The 23,372-nt window shown below is 45.1% G+C and overlaps 1 protein-coding gene across 8 annotated transcripts in view; it reads left to right on the forward strand.

Annotated features, from left to right (window-relative positions):
• TOM1L2 (target of myb1 like 2 membrane trafficking protein) overlaps positions 1-23,372 on the forward strand; it is a 125,906-nt gene that overhangs the window by 64,758 nt on the left and 37,776 nt on the right. For 6 of the 8 annotated variants that reach the window (XR_895816.2, XM_023530012.1, XM_011359080.2 and 3 more), the window contains exons 2-5: positions 1,337-1,421; positions 8,085-8,163; positions 14,484-14,633; positions 22,743-22,877. Coding sequence is in view for 7 of the 8 variants with exons in the window: in XM_023530012.1 (XP_023385780.1) it covers positions 1,337-1,421; positions 8,085-8,163; positions 14,484-14,633; positions 22,743-22,877 (449 nt within the window). In the remaining variant the exon portion in view is untranslated. The remainder of the gene's footprint in view (positions 1-1,336; positions 1,422-8,084; positions 8,164-14,483; positions 14,634-22,742; positions 22,878-23,372) is intronic. The other 2 variants (XM_023530009.1, XM_023530010.1) reach the window with 1 other exon arrangement.

A 23,372-nucleotide genomic window follows, 5' to 3' on the forward strand; every position in this document is an offset into this window, starting at 1 on the left:
TACTTTCCATAGCAGCTACATCATTTTATGTTCCCACCAACAGCATACAGGGGTTCTAATTTCTCCACATTCTCGCCAGCACTTGTTACATTCTGTTTTTTTGATAGCAGCCATCCTGATGGGTGTAAGGTAGTATCTTAATGTGTGGTTTTGATTTGCATTTCCCTAATCTTTAGTGATATTGAGCATTTTTTTTCATATGCTTGTTGGCCATTTGTATATCTTCTTTGGAGAAATATCTATTCTGGTCCTCTTCTCATTTTTTAATTGGGTTTTTTTTTTTATTGTTGAGTTATAAGAGTTCTTTATATATGCTGGATATTAACTTCTTATCAGATATGTGATTTGCAAATATTTTCCCTCATTCCATAGGTTGCCTTTTTACCCTATTGATTGTGTCCTTTGATGCACAGAAAGTTTTTTATTTTTATGTAGTCCAATTTATCTATTTTTTTCTTTTGTTGCCTATGCATTCAGTGTCATATCCATGAAATCCATTACCAAATCCAGTGTTATGAAGCTTTTCTTTTACGTTTTCTTCTAAGAGTTTTAGCTTATAGGTTTAATCTTTTATCCATTTTGAGTTAATTTTTGTCTATGGTATATGCTGAGTCTAATTTCATTCTTTTTTCATGTGGATATCCAGTTTTCCCAGCACCATTTGTTGAAAAGACTGTCCTTTCCTACTGAGTGGTCAGGAAGTCATTTTGTAGATGAAATAAAATATTGTATATGAAGCTCCCAACACCATACCCAGCCGTGACTTAAAAAATGATGATCCCTCTACCTCTCCCTTATCTGAGATGTAGTTTTTAACTACTGAAGTAAATTTTTAATAATTAGAATGGCAAATACCTAATAGTACTGACTGTGTGCCAGGCTCTGTTCCAAGGGCTTTACATATATAAACCCACTGAATTATAGGTATCGTTGGGTACCGTTGTTTTCACTAGTTTACAAATAAGAAAATTGGGTACATAGAAGTTAAGTAATTTGCCCAAGGTCAAATAGCTATTATGTGGTGGAGCCTATATTCAAACCGAGGTAGTTTGGCTCCAGAATCTGTTTGGGGTGATTTTTAATAGCTTAGACCTATCATGAGCCTTTCAGTCTGGAGTTTGGTAAATGAAGGACAGACAGTGTTATGACATTGATCTTTAGGCCCAGATCTCTTGCTGGGTGTTCTCTTGTGAAAGCAGCACTTCCAGAACTCCTTTGTTGGCTTAGCCCATCTGCTAGGGAGGAGAATGTAGTAGTTCTAGTCACTTCCTGTTTCCTGCCAGGACCCCTTCGTTCCAGGAGAAATGTAAACCAGTTTTGTTTCTTAACTTTACAGAAAAGGCAACAGATGGCTCCCTGCAAAGCGAGGACTGGACGTTGAACATGGAGATCTGTGACATCATCAATGAGACGGAGGAAGGGTATGTGTGTTCTCTCCATCCCCTCCTTTGAAGCTTGTCAGCTTCTGGGTGTCACTCAAAGCCTGTTGGGGCTTAAGGGTATCAATGTTATACTTTTAGTTTTGTTTTTAGTCTGTTTGCCTTGGCATTTAATCCACTGACACTCTTAATTATTTTTTTCTCTTGCCATCTAATCTGCCCCTACTTCCCCAGTGGCAGCGCTGAGTTAGAGCAGTGATGACCTCTTTTAATAACCTGCTTTTAATGACAAGTAAAAATGAAGTTGCTTGGTTACTTGGTCCCCTGTGGTCATTGGTCTCGCCCTTCCTTCTCAACCACTGCCTCCCCTTCACAGATGTGAGTCTGTCTCTTCCCTCCTTTGCTTGACTAGAGCCCCAGCAGTCAGAGAGAGCCTGCAGTGTCCACAGAGGGGGGAAGAGAGTGAGAAAATAAGCGTGAGGTATAGAGCAGCTGAGTGTTTCTAGCGTGGATGAACTTAACCCACAGGCTGCCCCTCACCTATCCTTGTGCTGCTGGATCTGTTCTTGTTGATTTGCATGATAGATCCTCCTCTTCTACATTACAACATTCTAGTTATACTTCTTCCAAGGTAGTTTGTATTTGGCCTCCTGTCCACATTATAAAAATGTAATTTACTGTCACCATGCCATCTTAAACCATCTCCAGAGCTGTGAGCTGTGAGAACACCCTTGACTGAGGCAGCCCTAAGCTTACATCGTGACACTGTCACAGCTTTGTCATATATAAACTGGGGACCAGCCCCTTCAGTTAGGCCCTGCTTTCATTAAACAGATATGTTCGAAGTGATGACCTTGTGCCAGGCCCTAGTTTAAGTCCTGAGGACGCAGCAGTGAACAAGATAGATAGACTTCCTCTCCCTGGGGAGCCAACCAGCCAGAGTGGGGAGGCAACCTATCAGCAACAAAACTAGAACACAAGACTGTATTGGTGACAAGACTGTGGAGGGAAATGAAGCTGGGAGGAAGAGGCTGGGAATTAGCCATTTTTAAATGGTGTAATCAAGGAAGGCCTCACAAGGTGACATAGAACAAAGAAGTGAAGGAGATAAGGGGGTGAGGTATAAGGATTATACCAGGGAAGAACTTTCCAACAGCAAACGGCAAGCACAAAGTCTTGGGACAGAGGATGTCTTAGGTGTTTAAAAAATAGCAAGGAGGCTATGGGGCCAGAGCAGAGTGAGTGAGGAAGAGGGTACCAGGAGGTGAGGTCAAAGATGTCGGGGACACAGATAACACGGGCACCACAGTGACAGGAATCCCTGGAAGGATCTGAGCAGAGAAGGGGCATGGTCTTAGGTTCATTTTAAAGAGAAGGGGCATGGTCTTACGTTCATTTTAAAGAGAAGGGGCATGGTCTTACGTTCATTTTAAAGAGATCACTCTTTAAAATGGCTACCATATTCAGAATAGCCAGGCGAGGGGTGGGCCAAGGGCAGAAACAGGGAAACCAGTTAGGAGGTTATTAGAATAATCGTGGTCTGAGATGGTGATGGCTTTGACTAGGATGATAGAGGAGGGAGTGAGAAGTGGCCAGATTCTGAATATATTTAGAAGAGGAACTAATGAAATTTGCCAACGTGTGTATGACTGAAGAGTCAAGAATAAGGGATTGAGCAGGCTAGGGGTGCAGAGATCAGCAATTCAGCTAAAATCCTTTAGATTGAGCTGCCAGTGAAGCCTCCGGCAGGTAATACTGAAAGGGTAATGACACAAAGGGGTCTGGAGTTTGGGGCAGTGGCCTGTGCTAGAGATGTGTGTTTGGGAGTCTTCCATGAAAGATGGCCGTGATATTTCTGCAATATCAGTGTAGGTGATTAGCTTGGTTTCTGGCACACAGATGACAATCACAAAATTAGCGGGAACTCCACATTTCTAATGCCATAATCACTGGGTCATCTTCCTGCAGACCCAGCTGGGCTCCTTATTCATGTCCCCCTCAGACACCACTCATTCATTCATTTATCCAGTTGCTCAGCCACATTTATTGACCCCGGATGAAGGCCCAGCTGGTGAGTGTGCCATGGCCACTCTTGAGGCACTCATTGGGCAGAACCAGATGAGCTGTGGCTGAGACGTGTGCCAGTTGCTTCAGACTCAGAGGGAGAAGCAGTGGGGATGCCTTCTGGAGGGTCAGGCTTTGGGCTGAGCCTCAAGGATGGAAGGAAGAGGAGAAGTGTGCTGTGTAGCTATGGGTGGTATAAAAAGGGCAGCGTGGTAGGGGTACAGTTGGTCTGGGTGTGCAAGGAAGAAGTTGGCGGGGAGGTCCTGGAACAGAGGCTGGAAAGGTGCTTCAGGTCAGGTTATAAAGAGCATTTTTCCTGCATCATTTTCTAGAGTTGGTCTGTACCCCGAGGCAGTCCATTTACCTTTGCCCCCATCCCTCTGCAGGCAGAGGGTCTCTTAAACTCTCAGAACTCATGTTACTCCCTTGCTAATTAGCCTTTTCTCAGGGTAAAAATCCTTCATGGACCCTGCAGGATAACCTAGCCCTCTACTGCTCCATTTTGGATCCTTTCCTCTTGTCCTCACCCTTTAGCCCCACTGATCTTTCAGTTTCTTGAACCTTCCACATCCCTGTACCCAGTTTGCAATTCTCCGCAAATGTGAGAGACATACATACATACACATGTGTGGGAGTGGGACCTGCTCATTCCAAAGAGAACGAGGCCTCCTTCCAAGGTCTGGGAGCCAGGTCAGCTGCTTTTTACAATACTCAACACGCTTTCCTCCTGAAATGGCCCATACTCTTGTTCTTGCATTTTTCAGTGACAGCCCCTTAGTGCTACCCAGAGATTTCCTGTCCTTGTCTGTGCTGTGAGGTGACTGCCAAAATCTTTCCGCATAAGTCTGGCTAACGGTTGGTACCCTCCACTTTCATCCTGCTTCAGGGCTCTGGGCCTGGTGTTCCCTCTGTTCCCCCCTCACCTCTCCTTTTCACTGACTAATTCTATCATTCACTGCATCTCAGTTTGAACCTCATTTCTCTGATACTCCTCCCTCCTTATTTTGGACAAGTTACTCTCCCCACCCCCGACTCCATTATGTGATTTCATAATACTCTGTGTTATACTCATCACAGTTTAAACTTATATATTTGTGTGATGTTTGTTAGAGTATCTGTCTCACCCCCAACTCCCCTAGACTGCACTCCATGAGGACAGAAATTCTGTTTTACTCACCATTTTATCCCTAGCACCTAGCATAATATGGATATAATTGGCTCTAGACAAACATTTGTTATATAAGTGAATAAATGAATGAAGTCCCTAGGAGGAATGCCAGCATGTGACCATGATTGTAACACAGTGCGACAAGTGCTCTGGGAGAGAAGTTTATAGAACTAACAAGAGAGAGACTAGAGCAATAGCAGTTGATTGGCCTTGGAGCCGTCAACAGCAAAGGCTTCTTGGAGGAGGTAGCACCCAAGTGGAGTCTTCCATCAGCCAAGAGAGGGGATAGAAGGCAGGGGAGGCAGGTAGACACCCAGGCTGGAGGTGCATGAAACAGAAAGGGGAGTGTAATGGAATTAGGGGCATGGAACCTGGAGCCACCAGCTTGGGCTGGAATCCTAGATCCTCTATTCACTTACTGTGTAACCCTGTGTAAATTACTTAATCTCGCTGTGTCTTAGTTTCCTCATTAACAGATAGAGGTACCAGTAGTATCTATCTTATGTGTTCACTGCCCTTACTCTGTCTGCCATTCTCTGAGTACTTGCCATGTGCCAGGCAGGCCCCCATCCTGAGCCCTGGATTACACCAGCTCATGCAGCAGCCCCCCCCTCCCCCGCACCTCCAATAGCGAGGTAGGGACAATTTATATTAATGTTGAAGAAACTGAGGCCCAGAGTAGTTTGGTCACTTGCCAAACATCTCACACCACAGCTAGGAAGGGCAGATGCAGGGTACAAGCCTAGGTGCACCTAGCTCCATCTACTGAAGTTCTTCTGCCTGTACTTCTTTGATTTATTTAAAGCTCTTCCTCTGGAAGGCTGGGTCTGGCTGGGTGCCACACAGGCCCCTCCCCGGGCTTTCCCTAAAGTCCAGGGCCAAGGTCACCTCTAGCCTGAGGCTTTGTGTGGCAGTCCCTTGTGTCCTGGATCATTGGTCATTAGGCAGGAATGTCTGGCTGAGTAGCCTACCCAGGAGTGTTTACCAGGCCTCACCCAGTCCTACCTAATTAGGGCACAGGCACATAGATTTGGTAAGTGGTCTCCAGTTCTGATGGGAGGCTCTGATGTGGATCCACTGACTTGGGTTGTGTTCATGACCATTTCTGGGCCTTTTCCAGCTCACTGAAGCTTTGTCTGTGCCCCAGCCTCTAAACTGGAGAGGGCACAGAGGAGTAACCACTGCATAAATGAAATAGAGAGAGGTAATAGCTGAGGGGCGGTGGGAGGAGGGGGATGAGGGGGAGGAGGGGGAGGAGGGGTTCCGGGTCAGCAGAGCAGCCATGTCCTCCACGGAGGAATAAGGAGGAGAATCTCAGAAGTGGCAGTTCTGGAGCTGAAGGACAAGATGAGTTCAGTATTACTGAAAAGAAAGGGTCTTATGTATGAGTCTGGGGTCTGAGGTGAGTTTGGGGAGGCTGAGGATGGCCCAGAGGCCAGATCTGAGGCCCTGGTGGCTGCCCTAAGGGGCCTGACCTCCTCTCTGAAAGCTATCAGGGTTTAGGGCACCTCAAATGTGTCCTTCCCTCAGTTTTTCCTGCTCTATCATGACTCAATTCTTCCTTCTCTCCTTTCTTCTTGTTTCCAGCTCCATGCTGTGTAATCTGCTGCTGCTTCTTGAAACTTTGCAATTTCTCTGACATGCTTTTGATCCTCCTCTCTGCAGCTTCTCCCCCAGGGAGAGAGATAAATACTTGCTTTTGTGCTCACCCAGTCACTCCCAGTCGGTACTTCCCGAGGATGAATTTTCATTTTAACTCCAACCCAGGAGCCTGCTGACTCTCTGATTTCCCTCTACCGCCATCACCCCCACACCAGGAGAGCTCTGAGTGTGCTATGCTCTGTGAGCTATAAGTGATTGCAGCCCTTGGAGGTCATCCCCATTTTTCTGCGCCATGAAAGTTCAAGGGGAGAGGAATGAGACTAGATTGAGAGGGATGGCAGCTGTGGGTCAGGGCTAACTGAGGCTTGGCAGAGCTCTTCAGAGAGAGGAAATCAATCCATGCTACTGGCCAGCAGCCGCTGACCTTCATCAGCTCAAGTCCACAAACAATCCTTAAAGCCAAGAGCTTGTCAAGTCCCATATTTGCAGAAATCAGCATTCCTGTTTGGAAACTGCAGCCATACTGCAAACACACTTGGCAGGGACTCATTCCCCAGAGAGCCTCATCCCATTAGTCCTTGGACTCAAGAGCCAAGAATTCCATGTTTCAAGTTGGGAATGGGAAATAGGTCTCAGGTATTTTTAAATTTCTTCTAGAAGCCTTGCCTTACTGCTGTGTTTCTGTCTAAACTGGGCTGATTAGCAGAGCTTTCACTCCCCCTCCCTCAACTTCCTCATACACATTTGAAAGGACTTTTTCATTTGGTAAATAGATGATAAATATTTCAGAGTTGTAGGAATAGGAGGTCCCTGACTTACCGACTTTCAACTTTGGAAAGACCCAGGTATGTTGACATGTCAATCTGTAGAAGGCTGGCGCCTACTTGTGAGAGCAAAAGGTAGGCCTGCAGCCAGAATGGTAGAATGCAAGTGATGGGGCATCAAGGGGCAGGAGCTTCATGCCAGAGATGGCTCTTAGATAACATGTTAGACACAAAGACTGCACCTAATAGGTACTCTTAGAGGGCTGGCTGGGGACCCTAACCCAGCTCTAAACAGTGATTTAAGTTTATGTGTTCCAAGTTCCAAATAATCAACTGATGAGCAAGCTTTTGAACAAGGCCCCTTTGTAACCCAGTGGCTGCCTATACTATGAGATTCTCTCTGGGAATTCACATCAGAACCATTACCTAAAAGCACACAATTCCTTGAGTTTTGAGGAGATTCAATTTTTCTCAGGGAAAAAGGAATTCCATGGAAATGGGTAGGAACTAAATATCCAGGCCTAAGCAAGGACCTGGCCATTCTCCCTTCCTTCCTCTCTGTGGTTTTTTCAGTGTACCCATGCACCAGTAGGTTAGTTATTGTTTTGGATAAATAATACCTACATATGATACAGAAATTCAAAAAGGCTGCAAATAGATAATCCAGTGAAAAACCTCCCCCTCCTCTCTGTCACTCAGCTCTCCTAAGGGGCAGCCAAAGTTACCAGCTTCTTGTAGTTCCTTCCAGAGATTCTCTAACCAATGCTGCCATGTGCACCATGTATGTATTTGTCTTTTTATAATTCGAATAGTGTCTTACCTTATGCACCGCTCTTCGGATGACTCTATTTCCATGTCTTTAATTTTGCTCCATGTTAATGCATTCTTTTTTGCAGCTGTACAGTATTCCATTGTGTGGATAAACACGATTTAATTTAACCTATTTCATATTGATGGACATTTAATTTATTTCTAACCTTTTACATTTATGAACATGCTGTAGCAAATAACCTTGTATATATGCTAGTTCACACAAATGGGAGTGAATCTATAGGACAGTGCCCTAAAGTGTAATTTGCAAGGATATTAATATGTTCTTTTCTCCAGGCCAAAAGATGCCATTCGAGCCCTGAAGAAGCGGCTCAACGGGAACCGGAACTACAGAGAAGTGATGCTGGCATTAACAGTGAGTACTGCTCTCTTAGGGGCGGGAAGGCATCTGGGAAAATCCATATTCCTGACCAGGCCCCACTCACAGGGCCTTCCTTCTGCCCACTTAGCACAGCCCCTGGTGTGTGCCATTGGATGGCTTGGTGAATGTGCCGTTGGAGTCCAGGGGAGCCTTCCCATAGTCCCCTTGGGTTTTCCTACCTCCTCTGAAGTGGGGCATGAGCTTCAATCTAGTGTATACCAGCAGAATATAAGACATGGGGCAGCACTGACTGGTACAGAGCCCCAGAGCAGAGAAGCCAGAGGCCTGGGTGTGGGTCTCCTTTGGACAACTAGTGTCAGACCTCTAGCAGTCCCCAACCTTTTTGGCACCAGGGACTGGTGCTCCTATGAGAATCTAATGCCTGCTGATCTGAGGTGGAGCTGAAGCTTGGGGAGCAGCTCACCTCCTGCTGTGTGGCCTAGTTGCTAACAGGCTAAGGACCATACTGGGAACCCCTGCTAGCCTAGCTGTTTCTTTAGGTGTCATTTTCCTCTATAAAATGCTAACTTCCACCAAGTACCTGCCCTCTGCTGAGCTTTTCAGATGTTAATGCAAATGTTTGCAATAACTTTCCAAAATAGGTTTCATCATTCCCCTCAGAAGGATAGAAAAACTGAGGCTCAGAGAGGTCTAGGGGTTTGCCTAGACTTTATAGCTAGTGAGGTACTCAACTGTGGATTGTGGAATAAAAACTGATTATCGCTGGGAGGTTCTTGAAAAAGTCAGTCAAGTGACTCCTTTTAGGAAGGGACAGACTAGATTTTCCCCTTTCCTTAAAATGTCAGAAAATTAAAAGGAACAACTTCAGGTGTTATTTTTGTCTTGAAAGTTAAAATTTTCAGATGTGGCAAAATCAGGCCATAGCAAATTCTTATAATGGAAACTCTAACAGGTCAGCACTGGGCTTCTCTGTAGGTTCGAATAGTTTGCTATTTATCTAAAACTGCTATAACATGTTTCCTCTTAAAACAGAAACTGTTTGGAATTTTTTCTCAAGTGAAAACCCAAGACTTATTAAGGAGAGTTCACTCTGCCAGGGAATTGGGATTTGAATATTAAAGGAGAAAAAGACTAGTTGAGAAATAGGGAATTGAAAGCTTTTTTTTCCTCAGAATTTGAGCCACTGTATTCACTAAACCCAGAGCACCCAGAGCCTACCGAAATGAATTGTTTTAAGTAATTAAAATCACCAGGGAATGAACTCTAACATGTCAGGACATTTTCCTGGTATCTAAGACATATCCCTTTACATGCCTACTTTCATGGTAACCGTATTAGATGGAAATCTTTCTAAAGTGGTCTCTACCTTAACTTCCTTTCTAAAGTGGTCTCTGCCTTAACTCCCTACAGCAGAGCACGATGAGTCTTGTTTAACCTTTCCTGATAGTCAAGTCTCATTTAGTATTATTATTTTCTCCTGATATATAACACATATAAGTTTAAGGTATACAGTGTGATAATTTGATATACATGTATATTGCACAATGATTACCGCAGTATTGATTAACACCTTCATCTGCTCACATCATTACCTTGTGTGTGTGTGTGTGTGTGTGTGTGTGTGTGTGTGTGTGTGTGTGTGTGTGTGGTGATAGCATTTAAGGTCTACTTTCCTAACAACTTTCAAATAGTATTATTAATTGTAGTCACCATGCTATGCATTAGATCCCCAGGACTTACTCATATTATAGCTGGGAGTTTGTACCCTTGGACCAACATCTCTCTTTTTCCCCTACCTCCTGGCCCCTGGTAGCACCATTCTACTCTCTTTTTCTATGAGTTCAGGTGTTTTTTGTTTTTTTTTTTAGATTCAGCATATAAGCAAGAACAGACAGTATATGTCATTCTCTATCTGACTTATTTTACTTAGCATAATGACCTCAAGGTTCACCCATGTTGTTGGGGAAAACAGGATTTCCTTCCTTTTTATGGCTGAATAATATTTTGTTGTATGTAGTATATACCATATTTTCTTTATCCATTCATCCATAAATGGACACTTATGTTGTTTCCATGTCTTGACTATTGTGAATGATGCTGCAGTGAACATGGAGGTGCATGTATCTTTTCGAGTTAGTTTTTTCGTTTTCTTCAAATTAATACCCAGGAGTAGAATCTCTGGATCATATGGTAGTTCTATTTTTAATTTTTTGAGGAATCTCCGTACTGTTTTCCATAGTGGCTGCACCAATTTACATTCTCACCAAGAGTGCATAAGGGTTCCCTTTTCTCCACTTCCTGGTGAACATTTCTTGTCTCTTGTCTTTTCGATAATAGCCATTCTTTCAAGTGTTAGATGATATCTCATTGTGATTTTGAATTGCATTTCCCTTATGATTAGTCAAGTCTAGCATCTTTTCATGTACTTGTTGGCCATTTATGTATCTTTGGAAAAATTTCTATTTAACTCTTTTGCCCATTTTTTAATTAATTAAGTAATTTTTTTATGGCGACATTCATTAATGAAATCCGGTAAGTTTCAGCTGTCTTTTGCCCATTTTAAAATAGAATTGTTTGTTTGTTTTTTGTTATTGGTCTGTATAGGTTCCTTATGTATATTGTATATTAACTCCTCATCAGATAGTTTGCAAACATTTTCTCCCATTCTGTGGGTTGCCTTTGCAATTTTCCCAATTGTTTTTCCTGTTGCACAGAAGCTTTTCAGTTTGATGTAATTCTACTTGTTTATTTTCGTTTTTGTTGCCTTTGCTTTTGGTATCATATCCAAAAAATCTTTGCTGAGATCAATGTCAAGGAGCTATTCCTCTATGTTCTTTTAATAGTTTTACAGTTTTGGATCTTATATTTAAGCCTTTAGTCCATTTTGAGCTAATTTTTATTAGTGGTAAGATAGGGGTATGATTTTATTCCTCTGCATATTGATATCCAGTTTTCCCAGCACCATTCATTGAAGATCCTTTTCCCCATTGAGTCTTCTTGGCTCCCTTGTCAAATATTAGTTGACCATATAGGCGTGAGATTATTTCTGGACCCTTGATTCTGTTCCATTGGTCTATGTATCTGTTTTTATGCCAGTACCACACTGTTTTGATTACTATAACTTTGCGATATAGTTTGAAATCAGGCAACTGATGCCTCCAGCTTTATTCTTCTTTCTCAGGATTGCTTTGGCTATTCAGGGTCTTTGTAGTTCCATACAAATTTTAGGATTGCTTTTCTATTTCTGTGAAATCTTTAGATGGTTTTGGGAAGTATGGACATTTTAACAATATTAATTCTTCCAATCCATGAACACAAGATATCTTTCCATTTATTTGTATCTTTAATTCTCTCATCAATGTCTTATAATTTTCAGTGTACAGATCTTCCATATCTTTGATTAAATTTATTCCTAAGTATTTAATTTAATTTTAATTTTAGTGGTCAGGTCTTCCCTGCAAATCCACCAGTGCTGCTGGGAGAATTATGAAATGTGCAGATCTCTAGTACCTCCACCAAAGGCCTCAGCCTGGTGCATGTTGCATGGTCTCATATCTGCTTTTATGGTTTCTCTGTCTTTGTCTTCACTTACTCTGTTAGTCGTTCTCAGTCCTGCTCATTGTGGGCCTTTCCTCACTTCATACCTGTACACATCAAAATTGTTAATATTTATTCAAAATAGGAGCCCCGTGGGGCTCACTGCTCGGGCCTTAGCGTATGGACTAAAACATCTGTTTCTGTTTGCTTAGGGGCACCTTTTGCTTACTCTGTGAGCTTTGGCTGCAGCTAGAAAATTGCCACTGTGTGTTTCATGTCCTATAACCCATAGGGCAGATATTCCAAGGGCCTTTTTGGTAGAGTGGCTTAAAGTGGGTCTCTGGGCCTCCTTAGGCTGAATGCCCCTTGCCAGTCAGGGAGGACCTCCTGAATCTCCTTTTCTGTGAGGCTTTGGGGCTGCTCTGTAGCACACCCAACCTCTGTCCAGGACATTTCCAAGTCTGTGTATCTGAGCCCCAAAGTGTCTTACTTTAAAGTCTGCTGCACAGGAAAATGCAAGGACGTGCTTCCTAAAGGTGAAGAGTACATCCTGGCCCACTGGTGCCCTGAGCGTGGAGGCAGAGCTTTAGCCACCCTGCCACCTCAGGCTTCCTGGTCCCCTTTCCATGTTCTTTCTCACCACCCTTGCTCTTCCCCAGCTTCTTATCTTTCCTTTCTTCTTGCTCATCATGAAATAAAACATTTTTCCTGCCACCTACCTTGGCCCCAGCAGCCCATTGCCTGCATAGGTAAAGTTAGGAGGCGGGTTTTAGAGGATCCTAAAAAGAAGGATGATTATGAATTCCTTAAAGGCAGGAAGAACCCCTGTCATTCATCTAGGCAGCTCCCACTATGAGAGAGAATGCCGGTTGCCTCATAGTCACCTGGAGTCCAGCATGAGCAGAGTCTGAAAAAGAGAATGCCCCCGCGGCTGAGGAAAACCTCAGCAAGGATGCTGAGCTTCAGTGTTTTCCTTGGCAGGCCGAGCGGAACCCAGAATCTCCCACGGAGCAGGCAGCAGTGGGAAAGGAACAGTTATGACTGGTGTGGAGCTGCCAGACTCAGGACAACTTCCAGCTTTGGCCTCCTCAAGTGAACTTAACTGACATCTCCAAGCCTCAGCTTCCTCATCTCTACAATGGGATGATACCCACCTTACAGGGCTATTTCAAGGACCAAATGAGGAAACAAGAAATCTAGCATATTTTGTCTATTGTCTCTTAGAAGAAAGCTGTGAGGGAGGGATGGCCCCATGGCCTCACTGTGGGTGAAGAAATGAGGGCTCCAGAGAGGGCTGGTCGGCATTCCCATCCTGAGTCTGGCACTGTCCAGCAGCTTTTACCTAGACCAGTTTCTTCACCTTTCTAAGCCTCTTAACTGTAAGGAAATATGATAATAATACCTATTTAAAGAGAATTAGTTGTAAGAATTGAATGAAATTATATATAGTGTGCAAGAATCCCTCACGGTGCCTCACATGTAGTCTGCATTCAGTTAATGTTAAAGTTATGGACCTTTCTTTATGGCCATGTTTTGTCAAGGTGATGCCTTATTGTATGAACCCAGCCCTGTGGAATGACTGCATAAGGTAACCAGTGGTCAGTTTGGGCAAATGAGAATAACTGAATCAGTCAGAAATGTCTCCTTTTGCTGGTTATGTACTTCCAAGGAGGCATTTCCCACTAGTTGACTGTGGCATTGGGGGATGCTGGCATGGGAATGGCCAGATAACCGTATGGGTTGGTTTATAGAGAGCTAAGAAATTCAGAAAGCTGTGTTCAAGACTGGAGAGACCTTCAGTTAATACCTCTGAATTCCAGGGGGACTCTCCCTGGTCCTGCGGAGACTGAGAAGCTACACCTTTAGTTGGGTGTGTGTGTACCACAGCCTTATTAACAGTAATTATGTTATTGTAGTTCTAATTTACTGGCCCCTCACCTATGCAGGGCACTTGCTAGGGGCTTCAGACATTCTCATCCCTACTACAGTCATGCAAGGGAGTGTTCCTGTGCCTGCTTTACAGACGAGGAGGCTGAGGCTCAGACAGACTGGTCCTAAGCCATTCAGGGATAAAGTGGTGGAGCCGAGATTCAAGCCCACACTGGCCATCTGGTCAGAATCCACACACGGCATGCTTTTCTGAATGGCTAAGGCCTGTGTAACTAATTTTTCCAGAATGAGCAGGGTTTAAAGGTCAACAGGCAGCTGAGGCAAACAAATTATTTATTAAACGTGGAAATTTCTTTGTCATTGTCAATTTTAGTTGCAGAAGCAGGGTTGTGTGGGGTGTGTGATGTATGATGTGTGATGTGTGTGATGTGTGTGTATGTATGTGTTTGCTTGCTTCCTCACATACAAGGGCCAATAATTCATTGAGTAATTCAGGCTGTCACAGCAGCCTTTTCTTGTGACAGAGCCTGTGTCCCATTGGCTAATGTCTCACATTTGGTAGCACAGAGAGAAGTTAAAATGCTAATTTTCAGGGACCACTCAGTCATTTTGATCTCATTGAAACACCAGCATCCTTCTCATGCAAAACCAGTGCCTCAATTACCAACTAATTGCCTGATTATTGTGCAGAGACTGGAGACTTCAGTCAGCAAGGGACTGCCCATATTCCCCAGGAACAACTGAATTAGAGTGTGAGGATGCCTGTGCCATTTAGATTTAGCTCTAAATGAGATCATCATCAGAAAAAAATGATCTGGAAGGAGGAAAGAGGGATGGTGGTGGTGGAAATTCAGCTGCCTTCCTCGGTTCCTGCTGGCTCCTCTGCCTCCCACAGTAGTGACCTCTTTCCTTTCCTCCCACATCAGGTCCTAGAGACATGTGTGAAGAACTGTGGCCATCGCTTCCACGTCCTGGTGGCCAACCGAGATTTCATTGACAGTGTTCTGGTCAAAATCATCTCTCCCAAGAATAGTCCTCCCACCATTGTACAGGACAAGGTGCTCGCTCTGATCCAGGTATGTGGGCTCTTCTTGTCCAGCTTTTGGGATGGAGTAAGGTGGTACTTCTAATCAATGAGTCCTCATGCTTGCCCATACTTTGGAGGAAAGAATGGAGGCTTCTGAGTTTAGATATTTGTTGCAAAATACTTCGTTTTTACAGTCATCCTACGGGAATGAAACCCTAAGCAGTGGCTCTCCAGCCAGTTGACACCCTTCACTGAAGTTTTCTGGGTGTCTGGCCCTCTGCTGCCCACAAGGGCAAGTATGTGTGGTGGTGGGTGGTGGTGGTGGGGCGCTTGATAGGCCTCTGAGCCATCAGGGACAATGGAGAGTAGGAAGGGCCATATTAGAGCCATATGCAGGGCCGGCAAGTCACAGGGTAAGGGCCAACTCTAGGGCAGACAGGGAAGAAGGGGGGAGATGGTGTTAAGGAGTGATTTAATGAGATGATATTTTTGTCAGACCCTGAAGGATGATGAGGAACTTCGTGGAAAGTTCAGAGTGTGAGAAGCATCACAGGCAAAGACAATAGCATGTGCAAAGGCCCAGAAGCATCAAAAAGAGCAGTTGACACAGTTGGAATGTCTTCATTATTAATTACTCTGTAACAAATTACCCCAAAACTTGGCAGCTTAAAACAACAAATGTTTATTGTCTCATAGTTTTCGTGGGTCAGGAATTCAGGAGCAGCTTAGCTAGGTGATTCTGGTTCAGAAGCTCTCGTGAAGTTTCAATTAAGATATTGGCCAGGATTGCCTTCTCTGAAGACTCAGCTGGAGCTGGAGGAGCTACTTCCAAGGTGGCTAACCCACATGGCTGTTGGTGGGAGGCCTCAGTTCTTTGCCATTGGTTGGAGGCCTGAATTTCTCACTGTGTGGACCTCTTGAGTGTCCTTGTGACACAGTAGCTGGTTTTCCCTAGAACAAGTGATCTAAGAGCAAGTGAGGAAGAAGCTGCAGTGCCTGTTAGTACCGGGTCTCAGAAGTCACACGCTATCTTTCAGTCATAATCTGTTAGAAGGGAGTCACCAGGTCCAGCCTCGAAGTAAGGGAATTAAGCTACATCTCTGAAGAAAAGAGGATGTTTTAAAACTATCACATGGAAAGTCGAGTGTAATGAATGTCTGGGGCCAGGAGATGAGGTGAGAAGGATGGTCAGGGCTTATGGGCCACACATATGCCGAGGAGTTTGTGCTTTGTCCCATAGGCAGTGAGGAATGTTTCTGAGCTGGGTGTACTCAGTCAGATCTGGATTTTAGACTGAGCTCCCTGGTGACAGGGAGGAAGGCACATATGTCAAAAAGCACATCTAATACGATTAGTGCTGCGGTCGAGAAAAGATGAGGGCCACAGGAGCCGAGGAGAGGGGAGACCAACCCAGGGGATGGGGGTGGGGCTGAGAAGGCAGGGGGCAGTGTGATCAGAGGGCGAGCACTGGGGCTCTAGAGGTGGTGGTGGCAACTGAGGCTAGAGAGCCAAAGAGCCTGCTGGCTTTGTCCTTTTTATCTACACCCTGTACCTGAAAATCCTCTCCAGCTCTTAGGGTAGTTGGCTCCTCTCCATCATTCAGACAGCCCTCAGACATCTCCCACCAACCAGTTTATAGCACACATCACACATTCTCTCTCTTCAATCACCCTCTTATATGGTCTTCAGGTACTTCTCTGCTAACTTTTCTATCATCTGCCTCACTCTGAGCTCCTTGAGAATCCAGGGTCGTTATATTCCCAGGGTCTAGAGCAGTTGACTTTGTAGAGTAGGTGTTCAATAAGTTGTTGTTTTTATTAATGAATGGATGAATGTAACTTCCTGGAACTCTAAGAAAGGGAAGAGTGGGTGACAGCCCAGCCCCTCCCATGCTTCTTTAGGTTGTACCTATCCCTTCATTCTGCCCACGAAGCACCTTTTATTCTCTCATTCTCTCTCTCTCTCTCTCTCTCTCTCTCTCTCTCTCTCTCTCTCTCTCTCTGTCTCTGTCTCTGTCTCTCTCTCTCACACACACACACACACACGTACAAATCACCTCATTCCCTACCCTCCCCACCCCAACCTACATCCCCAACAACCCCCTCATTCTGGACTTCCCCAGTATACTACCCTACCTCAACACTCCCAGTATTTGATGTCTGGAAAATGAATAGTAACTTTTTTTCAAAAGATAGGGCATCTCAGCCTGAACTGTGCAAGCCCACAGTGGCCACAGGCAAGGTGTCTCTGGAGTCAGACCTGGAAGGAACACTTCCTGTGACCAAGCCCAGTGGGTATAGTTGGCTGCCCCCTGGCAAGCACAGTCATGGCAAAGGTCATGATCTATGCTCCCCCTTGCTGACTGCGTGAGGATCTGGCTGAGAGCAAAGGCTGTACTTGCTGTTGCACATGGCTCTCCCCATGAGCCACCAAGCCCGCCCACCCACCCTGCCCTGACCTCCAAAACTTGTCCCATCAGGGTCATTACCTCCTCCCAGCAGTGTTTCTACCCTCTGTGTAACCTTGGCAGGTACTTTAACTTCTCAGGGCTTCTACCTCCTTATCTATAAAATGGGGGCTTGCAATCCTGTCTTTCTGCTCCCAGCCCTGCGTTTGTGAGATCAGCCCAGAGCAGCACAGTGACCCACACCCATGTTCTGATGCCTCCCCCTGCTGGCCTGGCAGCAGCATGTGCACTGGCCCTCAGAGACGAGCAGGATTGGGCCTTGAGGGCCTCACAGGCTCCTATCAGACCAGGATACACTGGACAAAGTCTCCCAGGACCAGCTGGGAAAACACAAGGGACTTTAGGTAAGGGTACTTCCAGGTGGGCTTGAGTACCTAACTGGGGAGAGTTCTTTCTGTCCAGGTTTTAAAGCTTCTTAAAGAACTTTCATCTTTGGCTATGGCTAACCAATGCGGAGAAAAGCAGGCAGAATTTAGAGCTGGCGGATTGGCTTTTGTAATAGGGTGGACAAAAGAATAAATAGGATCAGCCTCTTCTTTTCTTTCACTTTTTATTGAATTATATATACAAGAAATCGCATATTAAAAGAGTGTATACAACTTGATAAATTTTTACAAACTGAACATACCCATGTAACCAGCCCCTATGTCATGAAGCAGAATATGACCCCCACCCTAAAAACCCCTACATCCCTGGGATGACCACCCAAATAACTTCTCACAGAATAGGTGGGTTCTTCCTGTTCTTAAACTTCGTCTGTGAATTCTTCACCAGGGCTCTGTTGTGTTTGTGTGTCTGGCCCCACTGCATGTGGGGCCTCACCTCATCACTGGGTATCCTCACATCATTGCTCACATCACTGTGCTGAGTCTGCTGAATGAATTCATCATAATTTATTTATCTCTCCCACTGTTGTTAGGTACTTGGTGTTTTCAGTTTTAGGCTATTATGAAGAATGCCGCTATGAACATCTAGCACATATCTTTAGGTAAACATATATATTCATGTTTATCGGGTATATATTAAGTTGAATATGTGAAATTGCCACCTTCATTGGTAAGAAATGGTCGAGTATTAGCAATTTCATGTGGTTCAACCTCATACCTAGGAGTGAAATTGCTGGGTGATGGGAAATGCCCGAGCTCTCGTTTGGTGCTTGCACCAGCAGTCTCACCAGCGTTCTCTCCCACCAGCATGAGAATTTAGCTGCTTCACATCCTTACCAATCATGATATCTTCTTCATTACAGTCTATCTGTTGAGTATGTAGAAGTATTGCATCCTGTCAACCTTTTTTAACCCCTTTGAGAAAGAAGATGATTTTATTTACAAGTTGAATATACTTTAAAAAACTGCACAAGTCCCCCAGGGAGTCTGATAATCCTCCCTGGGAGAGAGTGCTGCTCCCACTGTGAGACAAGAATTGGTGGGGGAGGGGGATTATGCTAACTATATTTGAAAATTAAAAAAATTTTTTTTAATTAAAAAAAGAAAAGAATGGGGAGTGGCTCTAGAGTGTAGTGGTTAGCATGTCTGCTTTACACACAGAAGGTCCTGGGTTCGCGCCCCAGGTGGAGCCAGGGACCATACCCCGGGTGCACCAGGCCCCAGGTACGCCAAGCCCCCTGAGCGCGCCGGGGGCGCCAGGCCCCGGGTACACACTGCGAGTGTGTGAGAGGAGACACTCCGCCTTCAGAGATCCAGTTCTTAAGGGGAAACGGCAACATCCATTGATTAGGGGTGGAAGTTGGGGTGGGGGGGTAGACTAAAGAGGGGGAAAAAATGTAAGAAAAGAATGGGGGTGAGAGTGACAGACCACTGGCTTCCTTGCTAGCCTGGGAATGGCAGCAGGCCATCATATAATTCCAGCTAGACTGAAGAAAGGTTCAGCTAAATATATGGGTGCCAGAGCTCTTGACAGATTCTCTTCACCATCCTTATTATCAGGACATTTCTTGGTTCTCTTTTGAGCCCAGCTTTTAAGAAGTGGAGCTGGGTCAGTACTAGCTCTGCCCTCAGGGAGTATGATTCTGGAAGCCTTTACCCAACCCAGGTGTGAGGGCTCAGTGGGCCTACCCCGCTGTGGGTGTTTGACCTTTTGAGATGGAGCCTGTCTCTTTGGTAGCATGGGAGGAAAGATGTTGAGAGCAGAGCAACCTTATGAGCAACTGCCAACTCTCTCGCTCCTGGCCTTCTAACTTCCCACAACTTTTAGCTTTTACCCTACTTATGATCCCATGGTTGCATTACTTTCTGTTTCCTCATGCTAAGTCCTGTTTATTGAGAAGACAAGAAGGATACTCCTACTCTATGCCATCCCTCAGCCTTCCCTTGAAATTATTTTCAGAAACAGAAGTGATATCATCCTGATAAAGTAACCTCATTGTGACCATGCCTCTACTGCTTCTCTTCCCCATTTGCGCTCCCCCACCACCTCTGCCCCAGCAATAGAGTCTAAAAATACTCTTTCCACTGAAAGTTTTTCTTTCTATTGAAGAAAGTAAGCTGATGGGGGTGTGGGTGTGGTGGGGTGGCGGACGGTAGGAGAAACTGGAGGTATTGTGTTCTCAGAAGGTGTTAGAGACCTGGTGGCTGGCCTTGACCAGATTCTGTGTGGACCGGCAGCTATCTGGGGACTCTGTCGCTGGAACACAGAGTCTGGTCCAGGGGCATAAGCAGAACATGACAGAAACTTTACTTTATCCAAAGAACAGAACCATAGTTTAAATCGGTAATTATTTATTGATCTGAAATTTGATGATTTAAAACTGTCAAAACTTGAGCGGTACAGAAATGAATAGGATATGGTTCATGTTTGTATAACGTTTTAGTCTGAGGTTTGGTATATAATCTAAAAGGAACCAAGAGGATAAAAGCATGACTTTCTCTCTTTTTTTCTCTTCGTTAGCCCTTCTGCTGGGTCTTTCAATCTCATGACACTGTAGGCACAGGCAGGAAAAGGGAGAATTACGTAAAGAGCAGTGAGGTGGCCACCCAGTTATTAACCAGCCAGTGCCTGTGACAGGGACCCCTCAGAGGGTGCCAGCACTGACCCGTCCCTCTGCTTTCTGATAGGGCAGCTTGTCAGCACAATCCCTGTGGCTCCCAGGCTTCAGTTTGGGGACTCGGAGTGAACCAGACCTCCTAAGGTTTCCCATCACTCCCCTAGAGCGGAGTCTCCATTCTCAGCTGGGTCGGCTGTCTTGTGGGGCTCCTGCTTTATCAGTATCACCTCCGTTTGTTGACAGCCTAAGTGGCCATCTTCCTCTGTTTTCTGAAGTATGACAATAAGGCTGCTTAGTAACTGTGAGGACTAAATTCAGTCTAACTTGACAAATGTTGACTGACTGCCTTATCTGTGCAAGGGTGAAACTCGAAGTGTGCCTTCAAAGGTATGACCTGGTGGAGACAGGAGCACATGTATTTGGGCATTGTCCTAGGAAGATGCTAAAGTCACACAGCATCTCTAAATTTCTTCTACTTCTGTGTTTCTGCATATAGGACTGTTCCTTTAAAGGTGCCTCCGCATTCCCCTGTTGGCATCAGAATCTTGTTCAGTAGAGAATATTGCCATGAACATATGTTCTGTTAGCAGCCACCTCACCTAAACTGCACAGGGGTTCTATACAGGGGTTTGAAATAGCAGCTGGTGGGAAGGGTGTGGATTAGTCAAAACTGCTTGGTTGCAAATAACAGATGCCAACTCCAGCTTGCCTAGGCAAAGAGGAGAGTATGTCATAACAAGGCAGGGCTTCCCACAACCCTGGAGTTTGACAGGGCCTGGAGAAGGAACAGAAGGGATCAGGAAATCCTCTAACTCCTCTCCTGTATGTCTGCCCCTCTCAGTACACCAACTGCATCTTTCCAAGTGCACAGGTCCTGAGCTGGCACATGGCTGCCTCCCAGGGTCCGCATCTATAGAGGACAGTTTTACCTACCCAGAAAGCAGCCCAGAAATCCCCAGGACCAGACCAAGCTCCTGTGAGGAGGAGAAGCTGATTGGCCCAACTTGGGATGTGTTTCCCCTCCTCTCCTGGTACCATAGAAGAGGGCCTATTGACTCGCTGCTTGGACACATAGCACAAGAATTATACACTGACTGGAGAGAAGAGCGATGGTTCTTTAATCTTCATTCTTCTTATCTCATATTTAGCCGGGATGGAGACCAAAATAAATTGAAAGGGGTCCCCTAAGCTGTTTGTCCTCCCATAGACATAGAGGTCTAAAGCAGCACCAGGAAAAACTATCATGCTTTTTTCTCCCCGGCCTCCCATAGTAGGCTGTGAAACTAGTCTTAGACGCTAAAGTTTAGGCACTAAATTCAAATGTTAGCACATTTTGAAGCTGGAGTTACAGGACTCAACTGGAATTGGAATCAGGTGGCTGCAGCCAAAGCAGTTGATGGAGGACTGGGCTTCTGGAGCATTCCCCAGGGACAGGCCTCCTGCAATGCTGCTCTACAGCTGGTGTTCCAGACAGGCCTCAGCAGGCATCTTCAGGCCTACTCAGAATCCAGAAGGAAGTGTTGGCCAAGAGGGGCTGTCCTGTTGCAGGATGTTAAATCCCTGAGTCTGCAAATTAAATAAGTAGATCAAGGAGATACATCAGTCATAATTAACAAGGCTTTTGGGAAATTGACCTTTTAACTTCAAATGGGTCTGCTGGTTAGAGATAGAGTTTCTGTGGCTGTCTCGGGATTGGTTGGAACAGATTGCTGGAGCCAGGGAGGCAGTTAAATGCTCAAGACAATAGAATTGGCAGCAGAACTGTGCGCGCCAGAGGCTCTGCCTTCTCCTCTGGGTACGTATGGTGACAGGACAGCTCTGAAGAGCTGGGCCCCATTAGGGAAGCCCTTTGGGTTGATTTCTCTTTTTAAAAATATATTTTGTAACTTCCAAAGAACAGAATATTTTTAAAAATTTGTTTGAAGAGTTTCATGAATCAGTGATGAGTTGCAATCTATTCAATATTTGTCTTACCTCTCTGTTGTGATTTCATCTAAGGGAATACAGTGGTCATGCTTTCCAGTGGAATTTCAATGTGGGCACCTGTGTGCTGACATTGTGGGCAGCACAGGGCACTCCCACCCCTGAGCCTCAGTCATCTCACCTGTCAGAGTGGGGGCTGGACTAGGCAGTCTCAGCTTTAGTGTTCTCATCTACTAAGGAAACCTAGAGTTAGCCTTTATTTCCAGTCATACATCAATTTCTCCTTTCTTTTCTGCTCAATTTGCCTGTGATTTCTGCTTCCACTGATGAGAGCTCTGCGGAGCAGAGTACAGAGGTGAACATGCTTGTAGACCAAGGTCCAGTGGTAGCCTCAAGGCACAGCAAGGAGGTGTCCCCTTCATGCCTCTCAGCTAAACATCACCAGGAATTTATTTTCTTGATATTAAGGAAATGCCTGCATTTTAGAATGCACCACAGAGCTTCTCCAAGAAAATACTACATGCTGAATTAAGTTTTGTGTTTTTATTCACGCTCAACAGCACCATTAAAAACCAAGCTTTTGCCCGCCGCATCATAGCAGTGCTGGCAGGAGAGAAACAGAATAGGTTTGGCCAGGGTGATTGGCGTTCTAGTGTAGGAGAGCACTGGCCTCTGAAAGAGGACCTGGGCTGCTTTGGGTTTTCAAGCACTGTGAGAGCCCTTGGTGAGAAAGGCTTCCTAATAGACCTCTTTTATCCTCCCAGGCCTGGGCTGATGCCTTTCGAAGCAGTCCTGACCTCACAGGTGTTGTGCATATATATGAGGAGCTGAAGAGGAAAGGGGTCGAGTTTCCTATGGCGGATTTGGACGCTCTGTCTCCCATACACACACCACAGCGGGTAAGCTTCCAGCTGGCATTTTCTAGGAAGACCTATTGCAGAACAGGCAAGCCACTGCCACCACCCTTCTGCCGCTTCATTTGAATTATTCAGCTTGTCATCATGCTTTCATAAAGCTTGAGGGCATTTCTTTTTCATAACAAGGGGATTGCAGGAGTGAGACAGCTGGTTGACTGGTGATTAAGTGGCAGCAGTGTCTCCCCCCAGTTTCCACACTAACGGTGGAAGAATATAATAGAGGAATCAGTTCAGACGTTTTTCATGGAAATGGTTGCTTGGGCGGAGCCATCCTGTGAGGATCGTTAGCACCTGCTTTTCAGAGGCTCCAGAAATCTAGTGTGGGGATGCCAGCATCCCCCTTTGAGATATCAGAGCACCTCAATGATGGCAATGCAGAGCTGCTGACTACGTCACTGAGCATGGGCAAAGAGCAGTTTTTGTTTTTTTCAAATGTACAAGTTACTCAGATGGATCTAAATAGATCCAGAGCCATTA

Source organism: Pteropus vampyrus, unplaced genomic scaffold (genome assembly GCF_000151845.1).
Source record: "Pteropus vampyrus isolate Shadow unplaced genomic scaffold, Pvam_2.0 Scaffold44, whole genome shotgun sequence".
Lineage (NCBI taxonomy): Eukaryota > Metazoa > Chordata > Mammalia > Chiroptera > Pteropodidae > Pteropus > Pteropus vampyrus.